We start from the raw sequence: 12,510 nt of genomic DNA on the forward strand, positions 1-12,510 counted from the left end.
GACTTTTTCATCCGCGTTGACAAACGCATTTTGTAGAATACGATCGCACTTTATTGTTTAAATAAACGCGTTATATAGACAAGGATCTCCCAATTGTTATAATTAGCTCGCATTATAGTTTTAATAAGCGTTTCATATAGAATACGATCGCTTTCGTTGGAAGCGCAGCAGAATGCGCGTTCACGCAAGGGGGGGAGAATTTAGGTTTAAGTTGTATTTCATTTCCAATAAATGCAAGACGAAGTGGTTTTAGTTTTATGTTCGCCATTGCTTTCCCTAAAAGTGAGATGAAACGAGGTAAATGTGTTTGTAGTAGCGAGGGTATGCAAATCTCAGCACCGGGCTGTAAAAATAATAATTGCACAAGACACAGTCCCGTGAAAATCAAGATTTCAAGCAATAGCATCATCTTTATTTTATTATCTTGAAAAGAAATGTCAAGATTTAAAATTGGATTAAGACGAGGTCACTACGCTGACGGGGGGGGGGGAGTTTAAGTGTTGTTGGTCTATCTTCTTTAATCACTATCTATTATCGATCATTTCATAATACGCTACAAAGCTTAGGAGCCGGGATTCTTACTCTCGGCCAAAAGGCCAAGTTAAGGTCCTGGCTTTAAAGCCTTGTTGCGACCATTGCGAATGCACCGAAAGATTTATTCGAAATGAAGAGAAACTACGCTGACGGGGATCCATGTTCACCCCCTTGACGTCACGAGCACAACTGATGCTCGGCATTCGCGCTGTTTATACGCGGAGAAAGGCGTTTGACTGTCACACGCGTAACACGCTAATTTCACGTAATAACACCGCGATACAGGCGCAAAACATGCTATTACCATGCTCCACCCACGATTACCTGCTGAAATTTCCCGTCCTACCCATGTGTAAGCACGCCCTGGCCGCGGCCAGAGCACGTCGTTTGCGCATCATTTCCGCGTCATTTCCTCGTGTTGACCACGTGTGCGGCACACGGTTTAACACGTGCTCAAACTTTTGAGCAGCTCAAAAGTTTTGAACGCGGCCAACCACGTGAAAATTTCCGACCGCGAGTAAAGCACTGCTCTATCTCGTCTATATGGCGGTCTCTAAACGTCCAACAGCGCTCAACAGCATCTGCTTCACAGCCAGGAATTTCTGGCCGTGGTTCAGCCTCAGTACGCTCGTGAAAGGCTGTGTGCCCGCGCTCTGAAAATTTGAGCAGTGCCAAATTATTTCGCGCTGCCACCTGCGCGCGAATTTTCGACTGCGTGTTAAGCACCGCTGTATCTCGTCTGAATGGCGATCTTAGTGCGTCCAATGGCGTCCGCCTCAAAGGCAGAAATTTCTGGCCGTGATTCAGCCGCAAATGTCTGTGTGACCGGCCCCTTACAAAGATTGACAGGCGGCAGGGGTAAACAGCTTTTCTGTTACTTTTTTCCTTTGTTTTTGTGTATGTTTGTCTTGCTTGAAATATGACCAGTGTAAATAGATGAATAGACAAAGATTTAACAAAGCTGTTTTAGTAATATTCTTAACGTGTAACTGGAAAGACAGATTAGGGTCAAATGTAAGACCTAAATTTTTGACAGTCACTCTGGGTAATATTTAATCATTTGTCAATGTTCAGAGCAGTGTTTTAGAACAAGTCAAGGCGTTTGTATTGTCCCAACCAGCACAAAGGGGTTGACCCAATCGCGTAACGTTAACCACAAGTTTTATTGATAGAAAGAGGAAGGGCAGTGCCCTCGATCTGGTGCTCGCTGGACGCGGGAAGCAAGTCCCTCTCGCAATCAGATCGTGATCCGATTACGGAAGTGGATCTCCCGTAGCGGGAGATGGCAGTGTCAGGGACGGAAAGACAGGAGAGCAAAAACGTGGTAGGGATCAAACCAGGTCGTAGCCGGAGACAAATAGGGAGTTCAGGAATGGGCAGGTGGAAAAACGGGAGCAAAAACGGGACAGGCGGAAGTCAGGGTCAAAAAGGCCTGCCTTTATCAACATAGGTTCGCAGACGGACTGAACACAGCAGAGTGACAGGACAGGGTTTAAATAGGGACAGGGATAGCCCGCAGCGGCTGGCATTAAATGAGCGGGCGCAGGTGATTCCAATTGGTAATCATGACATGGATGGACCAATAATTGACATTTCAGTCTTTTCAGGGTTGATTCGCAAGAAATTAAGTTCATCTTTTTATCTTGGAGAGGTAGGCCTTAAATTTCCACAATTTAATGGGGCAGATTGCTCTGTTGGAAAATACAGTTGACTGTCATCTGCATAGCATTACATTCACATCGCGGGCTGACTATGTCCTCTAGACTGGAAAGATAAAAGCCAAGGACTTTCTGGCCTTTTTTGATGACTGTGTGGTTTAGCGCAACTCCTCACACCCAGTGTCTCATTTTCCTATGGTTGATCGCAGGTTCTAGCTCAGGATAATGACATGAACTCCAGGGTGATCTATGAGATCTTGTCGGACATGGACAACAGCAGCAACTACTTCCACGTTGAGAGCGAGAGCGGATTGCTTTTGACTGCTCGGTTACTGGACTACGAACGCACTCAAAGTTTCAATTTTGTGGTGCGGGCGACTGACGGCGGCCAACCGGCGCTCAGCAGTGACGTCAGCGTCACGGTCTTTGTGGCTGATGCAAATGACAACCCGCCCGCCTTCGGACAGACACTCTACCAGGCTTTCGTTAGCGAACTGGCGCCGCGAGGGCACTTTGTCACCTGCGTGCAGGCCTCGGATGCAGACATGGGTGATGCTCAGAAGCTCAGGTGAGATATTTTGTGTATTATGATCATTGTTGGGAATAACACCGTTACGTAACAGCGTTTTTTTTTTCAGTCGAGGGGTCACAAAACTCATCCATTTTTCCGCCGTTACAAAGCCGTTATTGTTACTTTGAATAAAGTGGTTTTCCACTCTCCTCTATGTATACATTTACATCTCTTCGGCTCATGTTGCGATTTAAAATAACGCCTACCATATAGTGAGATAGTGATTTCGAATATAGTATTTACTCATGCGCCAAAAGAATAGGCGAATGACGTTTGATTCGCAAAAAAATTGAACACCCCGACTGGTGTCTTTCCTGAACGAAACATCTTTATGAGCCAGCTCTTGGAGGTGGGAGAACCATCAAGAGGTTTTTTTTCTTTAATGATTGCTCAAAACAAATTTTTTTTCAAAGATTCTGTGCTGTTGACTTTGAATTTGTTAAGTATAAAAAATGTTAAAATTGTTTTATATTTTGTATTGTTTTTAATTTTGTTGCACTTCAAGTATAGTATACATCTGTTGCTGGTGAGATGAAATAAATGTTACAGCGTTCTATAACACCTTTCAACTGAATCGAATACTGCTCAAAAAAACTACAAATTCTTTGACATAAAACAACTTATTTTTGAAGTAACAGAAATGTTACTTTCCATGGTAACAAGTTACTTTTACTATAAAGTAACTTAGTTACGAACTGTAACATACTACTTTTTTAAAGTTGCATGCTCAACACTAATTTTGATTTTTTTAGCATACTTAATTCTTATGGTTTATATCTATGTTTCTTATTACATCTCATTACCACCTTACATCTGGAATTCCGCCATCCAGGCCACCTTCAAATCCAGGCTCAAAACCCACCTAATGACTTGCCTATTCATGAATAACTGCCTCAATTACGCCCCCTCTTTTTCAACTCTACTTTGTTTTATTTTGTATTTATTGCTTGCTCGTTTTCATCCTGTCTAATTGTTGCTAGATATTATGTGTACTGCGACCTTGGGTGTCCTGAAAGGCGCTTTGAAGTAAACTGTATTGTTATTATTATTGGTATCATCATAACACTATTACTATTATTATTATTATTATTATTAGTAATAGTAGTAGTAGTAGTAGTAGTAGTAGTAGTAGTAGTAGTATTGCCCTTATTATTATTATTATGTTTATTCGTAGTATTAGTAGTATTACATAACTCGAGTTTCAAGTCAAGTCATATTTTTTTGTACAGCCCTTGTTCACAAAAAGTCTTGCACACAAAAATGCACAGACCACCATGAAACATTAGCTGAAATAAAAACTACTTGAGGGTAAGGACAATCTCAAAAATCTCAGGATGAGGAAAATGAAGGATTCACACATGAGGTAACCCCCCTTTCCAGATGACCAGATTCCCAAACAGCAATATATCACAGTAATTGAGACAAGAATTAACAAAAGCATATAATTTCAGCATCAAGTAATAAAACTTAATAGGCCCAGAAAATATTTTAAAATTAAATCTCATTAAATTAAATAACCTACTGACAACTGTTGTTTTAATTTATATCCAAAGTAATTTCTTATTTTTTTTGACAGTGAATTTATTTTTTGCTGCTTTTGAACTTCCATCCATCCATTATCTGCACCGCTTATCCTCAGTAGTTTTGCACGGGTGCTGGTGCCCATCTCAACTGTGCTCAGTTGGCAGGGGACACCTTGAACCGGTTGCCAGCCAGTCGGAGGGCACACTGACAGACTATTCATTCGCTCTAAGGACAATTTGAACCGGCCAATTACCCTGAAAAGCATGTTTTTGAAATGTGGGAGGAAACTGGAGTGCCCGGAGGAAACCCACGCAAGCACGTGAAGAGCATGCAAACTCCACAAAGGAAGGTTTGATTCCATGACCTCAGAACTGTGCCGAGGACGCGCTAACCACTTAGCCGCCGTGCTGTGCTTTTGAACTTCTTGTATCAATTATTTTATGTGAAAATAACTATATTTAATTAGTACTGGAAGTCCAGTCCAGCCTTTTGTGAAATATTTTTCTGTATTTAAGGCGCACCAGACTATAAGGCGAATGACATTTTGAAACATCTTTTTTCAGTTGATGTCCACTTAAAAACCCTAATTTAAAAAAAAAATATTCACCAGTTTTTCCGGACTATAAGGCACATCCAAATAAAATGATACAGCATATGGTAACTGTTCTGCCTTTTAAAGAACATGCATAGTCGTCTTCGAGTGCCCTCTAGTGGTTAACATGTTAACTGTTTCTTGCTAAAGGAAACAAAAGCGATGCGCAATAATTTGAGGGAAATTCCGATGCAAACTTTGGAATCAATTCTTTATTTTCTCATTTTTGCCTCGCCAAACTTTTCATTGATCCTGTGGCAAGTTATATCACGAAAGCTGTCAACTCCCTTTCTTTTGCCCAGGTACAGCATCCTGTCTGGTAACGAACACATGGCTTTCTCCATGGAGGCGGAGAGTGGCATCCTGCGTTTGTCTAACAAGAAGCGACAAGGCATGAAGCAGTCCTATCAACTCAATGTGTCCGTGTCCGACGGCGTCTTCACCAACATGGCCCAGGTGATGGCGAAAGTTCGGCCCGCTTCTTTGCTCAATTAGCCGGCGTTTGCTTGACGTTTGACCTGCAACTTGGCCTGGGTTAATGCGCGTTCGCGTCACGTCGGAGTTACTGACAGTAGTGGCTACAGAGTGCAATGCTCTGCTGAGTGCATTTGGCTATGTCAGCTGATTTATAATTGCCCATATTAAGAGAGAACGCTTCTCGAATGGCAATCAAGTGCGAACAACTGTGAACTTTTTTTTTGCAGTTTTGGCCTAATTATAACAGAATCTCCAAGAATAAATTCAAGGATGAAAATGTAGAGGGCGAAAAAATCACAACCATACACCCCAGGCAGGATTGGGAGTGTTACTTTAAAAATGTAATCCAATACAGTTACTTGTTACCTGTTGAAATATCATAACATTGCCGTAATGTAACTTTAATACTTCCAATGAATTTTGGATAACTTCAATACTTAATATGCCAATAAAAGATAACATTACTACAATATAGATAATGTAACTGTTAAGATAAATGAACAATGTACTGTAACCATAAACAAGAATTTGAGGAAACCTTAGTCAGTGTCATGAACCAGGACGGAATCTCGGACCCAATTGCGTTTGTTTCAAAGGAATCTTTATTAGAGAGAGTTGTCGGAACTGGCTTTAGACGCCGACAGTCAGGTAGTTAATTGTAGTCCTACAAAAAGTGCTCAGATTTCAACCATGTAGTAACATGAAGGTACAGTCAGCTTTCGTAGACATAAATTCATCATGTTAATAACCTTTGTTTTGATGATGATATTGAAGCGGGACTTAAACATCTAGTCAATCGCCTTCTTAAAGTAGTGAACCCAGTATGGGATTTAAATCAGCAGAGAAAAAAAAAAAATAATAACCATCAACCTCCAGGGTATCACCACAAAGTTTGAACCTGTCAACAAATTAAACATTTTGGAGGTGTCATATCAAAAGAGGGGTTAAAACCCAGAAATGATGGCCAGGATAGCTCAAATCACAGCCCCAATTGCCAGTAGGCATCAGCTACATAGCACATGTGACGAACACCATCAGCCCTACAAAAAACGAAAGACGAAAACTGCAGTGGAATGGTCATGTCACAATATAATCAGGCCTGGCCAAGATCATACTCCAAGGCACAGTCCAAAGTGGCAGGAGGAGTGGACTGGTGCCAACTTTGCCACGACCCAATTTAGGGCCAGGAACTGTCCAGAATGACCCAGGCGGTTAAGGCATCCTCGAACAGCAATCTGTGTATATGCGCATTAAGTATATGTAAATATAATTTTAAGACTGTAACCCTGGAGAGAAATCCTTATTTTCACTAAATACACCTTTCATTTGATTACGTCTTTTTTCCTGCCACGTCATTAGTGCGTTACTCCCCAAGCCTGACCCTACGGTGATATTGAAGTCTGTCGTCATAGCGTCACATTATATCATGTACTGTGACAGATATTGGAGTGTGATCTTTTAGAGAGTGCATTAAGTTCGACCCAAAACACATCTGCAGCCCATCGGTTAACACGTTGAAATGAGGGTCTATTGACAAGCTGCCACCATGCTTGGCTATGAACTAACTCGATGATTTAAATGTGTAAACGGATCATGGTGTTTATTAAAGATTGGGTGCAGTATCTTTCAATATGATTAAGTTTGCATTGGCATACGAACGGAGCATTTAAAAGAGAAAATAGCACGGTGTAAAATAATAATGTAAGGGTCAAAGTATAACAGAGAGTGATACTAGATGAAAATAAAATACAAAACTGAATCGTCGCTTGTCATTATTGCACTGTATAAGTTTGGTAACCAGTGTTTTATTTTGCAGGTGATTATTCTCATTGTAAAAAAAATACCTGAGGGAGACTGTGTTTCATAGGTTGGATTAGCATAGGAAAACACTGCTTGCATTTAAACAAGCTCATGGGTTCGCTTCCGTGACGTGCGGTTAGGGGAGGCAGGTGAAGCCCCGCCTCAACTGTAATCATGTAAATATAACATTGAAAATATACTAAATATTTGTATACTTTCAGTGTTCACGTGCTTTCCAATTTAACTCCACAAATTTTGGGATTTTCTTTTTCCAAATTGCTGAATTTTCAATGTAAATATTTTTTAATATTAATGTTACAATGTAAAACATTTTTTTTGCTACTTTTTCCCTTTTTTTTTAATTTTCTTTGTTTTTGTATGTGTTTGTCTTGCTGTCGTTCAACTCTCTCGAGGGATATGGCCAGGATAGATAGATAGATAGATAGATAGATAGATAGATAGATAGATAGATAGATAGATAGAGAGAGAGAGAGAGAGAGAGAGAGAGAGAGAGAGAGAGAGAGAGAGAGAGAGATGATGTACCATAATATTGGGCTTAGCGTCTGCAAGGCAGGCGATTCTCTTGTCTCATGGCAGATGGCGATAATTAGACCAAATATTCTAATTTGGCACACACTTTCTAGTTATATGCACTTTGGGAATTTTGGTAGGAACCAATAGGCAGATCTAGAGGTGCGTAGAGTATCCAAAATGTCTACCTAAGGAAAAGTAGTGTTTTTTCAGAATAATATAACTCAAGCACAAGTAAAAAGTAGTCATCAAAATATTTACTTGAGTAACAGTGAAAATTACTCAAGTACTGAGTAACTCTAGCAACGGCTTGTTTATCGATATCTTTTTTGAACAACTATTTAATCAGAGCATCAAAGTCCATCCAATCAACAATACATTCATTTTATTTGAAAATAGCTTAATATTACTTTAAATCAAAGGAATACATAAAGCACAAAGCAGACAGAACAAAACGAGAGGGGAGGGAAGAGGAAAAGAAAGCAAGCGGAGGAATGCGCGTACTTACTTAAGTAACGGGTTCAATGTATCATAATGTAGTAGGGTTAGAGTACAGTTTCCTATTTACAAATCTACTCAAGTAAAAGTAAAAAGTATTATGACTTGAGAATACTCCCAGAAGTAAAAAATGTCTGAAAACTCACTCAAATAATTGTAAAGGAGTAAATGTAGCTTGTTACTACCCATATCTGGGCAGAACTTGAGTACTTGTGCTGAGAGCCAGCCCGGGAAATTAAGGCTAACGTCCTTTCCTGCTGTGACCGGATCAGGACGTATGATGAGAAGACTGTAAGAATGGACCTGTGACAACTCGTCTTATGTACAAAAGCAGATGTGGATGTTGTTAAAATAAATTAACGTAACTCACTTTTTTCTACATATTTAGTTTTTTTTGGGGGGAATTTTAACTTACATTTTCAATTCTGGATGTTGGTAGTGGCAGCACGGCCGCAGTGGTTAGTGCGTGTGCGGCACAGTTCTGGGGTCGTGAGATCGAACCTCTTGTGTGGAGTATGCGTGTTCTCCCCAGGCTTGCGTGGGTTTCCTCCGGGAACTCCAGTTTCTTCCCACATTCCAAAAACATGCATGTCAGGTTAATTGGCCGGTCTAAATTGTTCCTAGGTGTGAATGAGCGAGGAAATTGTCTGTCCCTGTGTGTCCTGCGACTGGCTGGCAAGTAGTTCAGGGTGTCCCCTGCCCACTGTCCGAAGATAGCTGAGATGGGCTCCAGCACCCCCGCGACCCTACTCGGAATAAGCGGTGAAGATAATGGATGGATGCATATTGGTCGTGCTTGGTGAAGACCTCCAGACCTAACTATCAGAGTTCTTTTTTTAACAAATTAAGAGTTTGTTTGATGTCACCAGTAACTGAAATATGTCATACCACATACCATCAAAAGCTTAGACTGGGATTCAATATTTGCCTGCACTTTCAACATGTACACATCACAGACACATCACGATCAGTCACAAACAAGATTGTTAAGGAGATAAGCATACTTAATACTTTATTCATCCCCAAAGGGAAATTCACATTTCCAGCAGCATCCCTGAGCTGAGAACAATACAATAATAAAGCAAAAAGAATACAATATACAAATACCCAGTGTGACGTGCAAATGCCCACTGTAGAGTGTTATATAGAAAACTAAATAGTGCTACACAGAATACATATTCCAATAAGATTCGGTAATATGCAATGTAGGTGTGGTTTACTGTATGTTGTGAGATGCCAACGAACTTGGATGTGTAATTAAAGCATGAAAAATATACTCGTCTCGAGAATCCAATCAATCGATGAAACAAATGTAGGTTATTTGGAAATATGACTGTGCCTCAACAAATACATACCTCACCAAACATCACTGATTAGGAGTTAGCGTCCACAACAATAGAATCATCCTATGCACAACGTTGATTTTGATGGTAACATCCAGGTGACGCTGTATCTGCAAGGAGCCAACCTGTACAGTCCGGTGTTCAGTCAGAGGTTCTACCTGGCAGAGGTCTCTGAAAATGCAGCGCCTGGTTCAATCGTCACACAGGTTCGTTGGAGTCAAGATCTGGTCCTCCCATCGTGCAGCCTCACTTAATCTGTGTCTGTGGCAGGTGCGCGCCACCGACGAAGACTCGGGGCTGTTCGGCCAGATTACGTACTCTTTTGTCAATGACTTTGGGAAGAACCGCTTCGCTGTGGATGCCAACGGATTGGTCACAACACAACAAAGGCTGGACCGAGAGGACCCTCTCAACAAAGACATTCTGCTCACTGTCATGGCACTGGATGGGGGAGGTACCTTCATCAAATCATGTTCAAAGCCTAAAACGTATATAAGGTGTTTAACATGCAAAATGTGAGGAAATAGTAAATGCTTTACATAAATTCTGTCTGTTCATCTGTCCGTCCGTCTACCTATTATATTTCAACTATTTTTTGATATAATGCATTTTGAAGACAGCATCTTGGTTTTGTCATCCTGAGCTGCGATGTCACACACCTGTACCCTGGCAAGCCAGTCGCCATATTGTTTTACGTGTTAGTTAGTTAGTTAGTCGGAGAGGTTACGAGTGTTTTAAGTGAAGTTTTAGTTGTTTTTGTGGAGAATGCCTAGGTGTTGTGTCGCAGGCTGATGCTATAATATTCCAACAAAAGGCAAGCAGCCAAAAGGTGCTAATTGGCAAAGAAACACAAGGAGAGCCGCCAAAAGGGGGTAACCAAAACAATCAACAAAAGGTCATCGCACCATTGCTGAAGAAACGTGGGGGCTGGCCGGGAAAAGACACGCAGTGAGCAGCCAAGTTTACCAGGGAACAAACAACGAAAAGCAAACACAAAGTCAGCCAGGAATAAACAAAACAAGGAACACAACAAAAACAGCACTAACGCTAGGCTAGCGCTTAAAAAAAGATGCAGTTAGCTGTCAGATTAACCGGAAACCAACAATGAAATGTAGCAACGGCGACAAACGAAAAGCCCCCCGGCTAACGCCAGGCTAGACGGCCAAACAAAAACGCAGCGGGAAGTCAACGAGCACCAACCGGGAGCAAACAAAACAGGACAGCCTTTGGCAGCCCCGATGCCAACGGGGAGCTAGCTGGACAAAGTAATACCAACAACAACACACGCGGCGAGAAACACAAACAAAAAGCTACAATCGCCTACCTCCAAGCAGAAATGGTTCAATGCAATTGCGGTTCACTACAATCACTGTCAGTTGGAGGCTGTTCATATGTTGTGTTAACGGGATGCACCATTTTAAAAGTGGTATGTTCCTTTAATGATGTCACAGTTCTAAGGCAAACAAGCCGGATAGATCAACTTTAAGACCAAATTCCTCAAGTTCCCTGGTGCGTGAAATATTTTGCACCATATTTGCATAATTGTGGGGAGGAACACTATACGTTCTGTGCCTACTTAAAAAAAATAATCTGTCTGGGAATACATTTAAAATGTATATTGTCCTCCAACTGAATCAACAGCTGAATAAACATGTCATTTTAGCAACCTCGTGGTAGGTCGTGTACCCACATTAACACGTTCATGGTTATAAATTCACATTGAGTGCTGATTAATCCGCTCTCGAGAGCGTCAGCACTTTACGACTACAGCATGAACACAGATCAGTTTGATCCGTGTTGATTTCCAGGCCGCGCGTCCTTCTGCACGGTGCGAGTGGTGCTGGCTGACGAAAACGACAATGCGCCACGTTTCCGGGCGGTGGAATACCGCATGAGCATCAAGGCTGATGTGGGCAAAGGCTCACTGGTCACGCAGATTCAAGCCAGCGACCCAGACGTTGGCGCCAATGGGAGGATCGTCTACTCGCTCTACAGTGAGGCACGCTTGTCCCTGGTTGATGTCCTGGAGGTCAGATACGATTATCAACTGATGTATATCATTTACTGGTGAAGATGATGTCACAATCCTTTTATAATCCTTGTGAGTCATCTCCATCTGTTAACGGGGCGCTTGTCGTTATTGAGTGGCAACCTCATAAAAAAACAGTTGAAGTCTGGGGAAATCCGATTTGCACGCAAGAAAGCTATTGATTGAGTGGCCTGCCAAAATAAAGGCAATGGACTAGAACAGGCATGTTAAATGCACGCCAAACACCCCCAAAAGTTATAGCAATATAAAACTCTTTCCCTTAAGTAAGTACAGGACAGGCCTAAATGAAAAACACTAGATATAAGTCCATGGGTGTAACCAGCCTGTTTCAGGCAATGCGCAACCCAAGCACGGCCAAAAATTATAGCATGTTTAAAACTCTTTTCATTAATGACGGACAGGGTAGGCTTAAATATGATAAAATTCGCTAGATAAATAATACAAAAGGAAAAACTTCTAACAAAACAAAAATGTTAACAACAGAGTGTCGGAAATACTCCACTGCCTTTAAGTGGTTGGAGCCATTGGATTCTTAGCATCGCTTATGCCCCTTCCCTGTTCCCTTTTCGCTCGACTAGTGTCATTTGCGGCACAGTGACAGAAGTTATGGAGGCTCCGGAGTGTTACGGTGAGAGTATGTTATTATACAGGCCCAAGAGTGCCATAATTCAAGTAAAAAAGGAACATTCATTAAATAAAAGCGGCCTTAAAATCAACATTTAATTAATAAAAACAACATTTAAACTAACATTCAATTGAAACCCACGCAAACACAGGGAGAACATGCAAAATCTACACAGGAGGTTCGATCTCATGAGCTCAGAATTGTGCCACACACGCTCTAATCACTGCGCCGCCGTGCTGCCCTTAAGTTGACATATTATATTAATTTAAGTGAAATGAAAAAAAATGTTTTAAGCAGCCAGACACTT

At 41.4% G+C, this 12,510-nt stretch overlaps 1 protein-coding gene across 2 annotated transcripts in view; it reads left to right on the forward strand.

Annotated features, from left to right (window-relative positions):
* fat3b (FAT atypical cadherin 3b) overlaps positions 1–12,510 on the forward strand; it is a 196,898-nt gene that overhangs the window by 106,224 nt on the left and 78,164 nt on the right. For both annotated transcript variants that reach the window (XM_088321825.1, XM_088321826.1), the window contains exons 24-28: positions 2,402–2,760; positions 5,182–5,335; positions 9,627–9,734; positions 9,799–9,982; positions 11,337–11,557. In XM_088321825.1, coding sequence (XP_088177951.1) covers positions 2,402–2,760; positions 5,182–5,335; positions 9,627–9,734; positions 9,799–9,982; positions 11,337–11,557 — 1,026 coding nt within the window. The remainder of the gene's footprint in view (positions 1–2,401; positions 2,761–5,181; positions 5,336–9,626; positions 9,735–9,798; positions 9,983–11,336; positions 11,558–12,510) is intronic.

This window comes from Urocampus carinirostris, chromosome 17 (assembly GCF_059441175.1).
Source record: "Urocampus carinirostris isolate Australia breed hairy pipefish chromosome 17, RoL_Ucar_1.0, whole genome shotgun sequence".
NCBI classification, from domain to species: Eukaryota; Metazoa; Chordata; class Actinopteri; order Syngnathiformes; family Syngnathidae; genus Urocampus; species Urocampus carinirostris.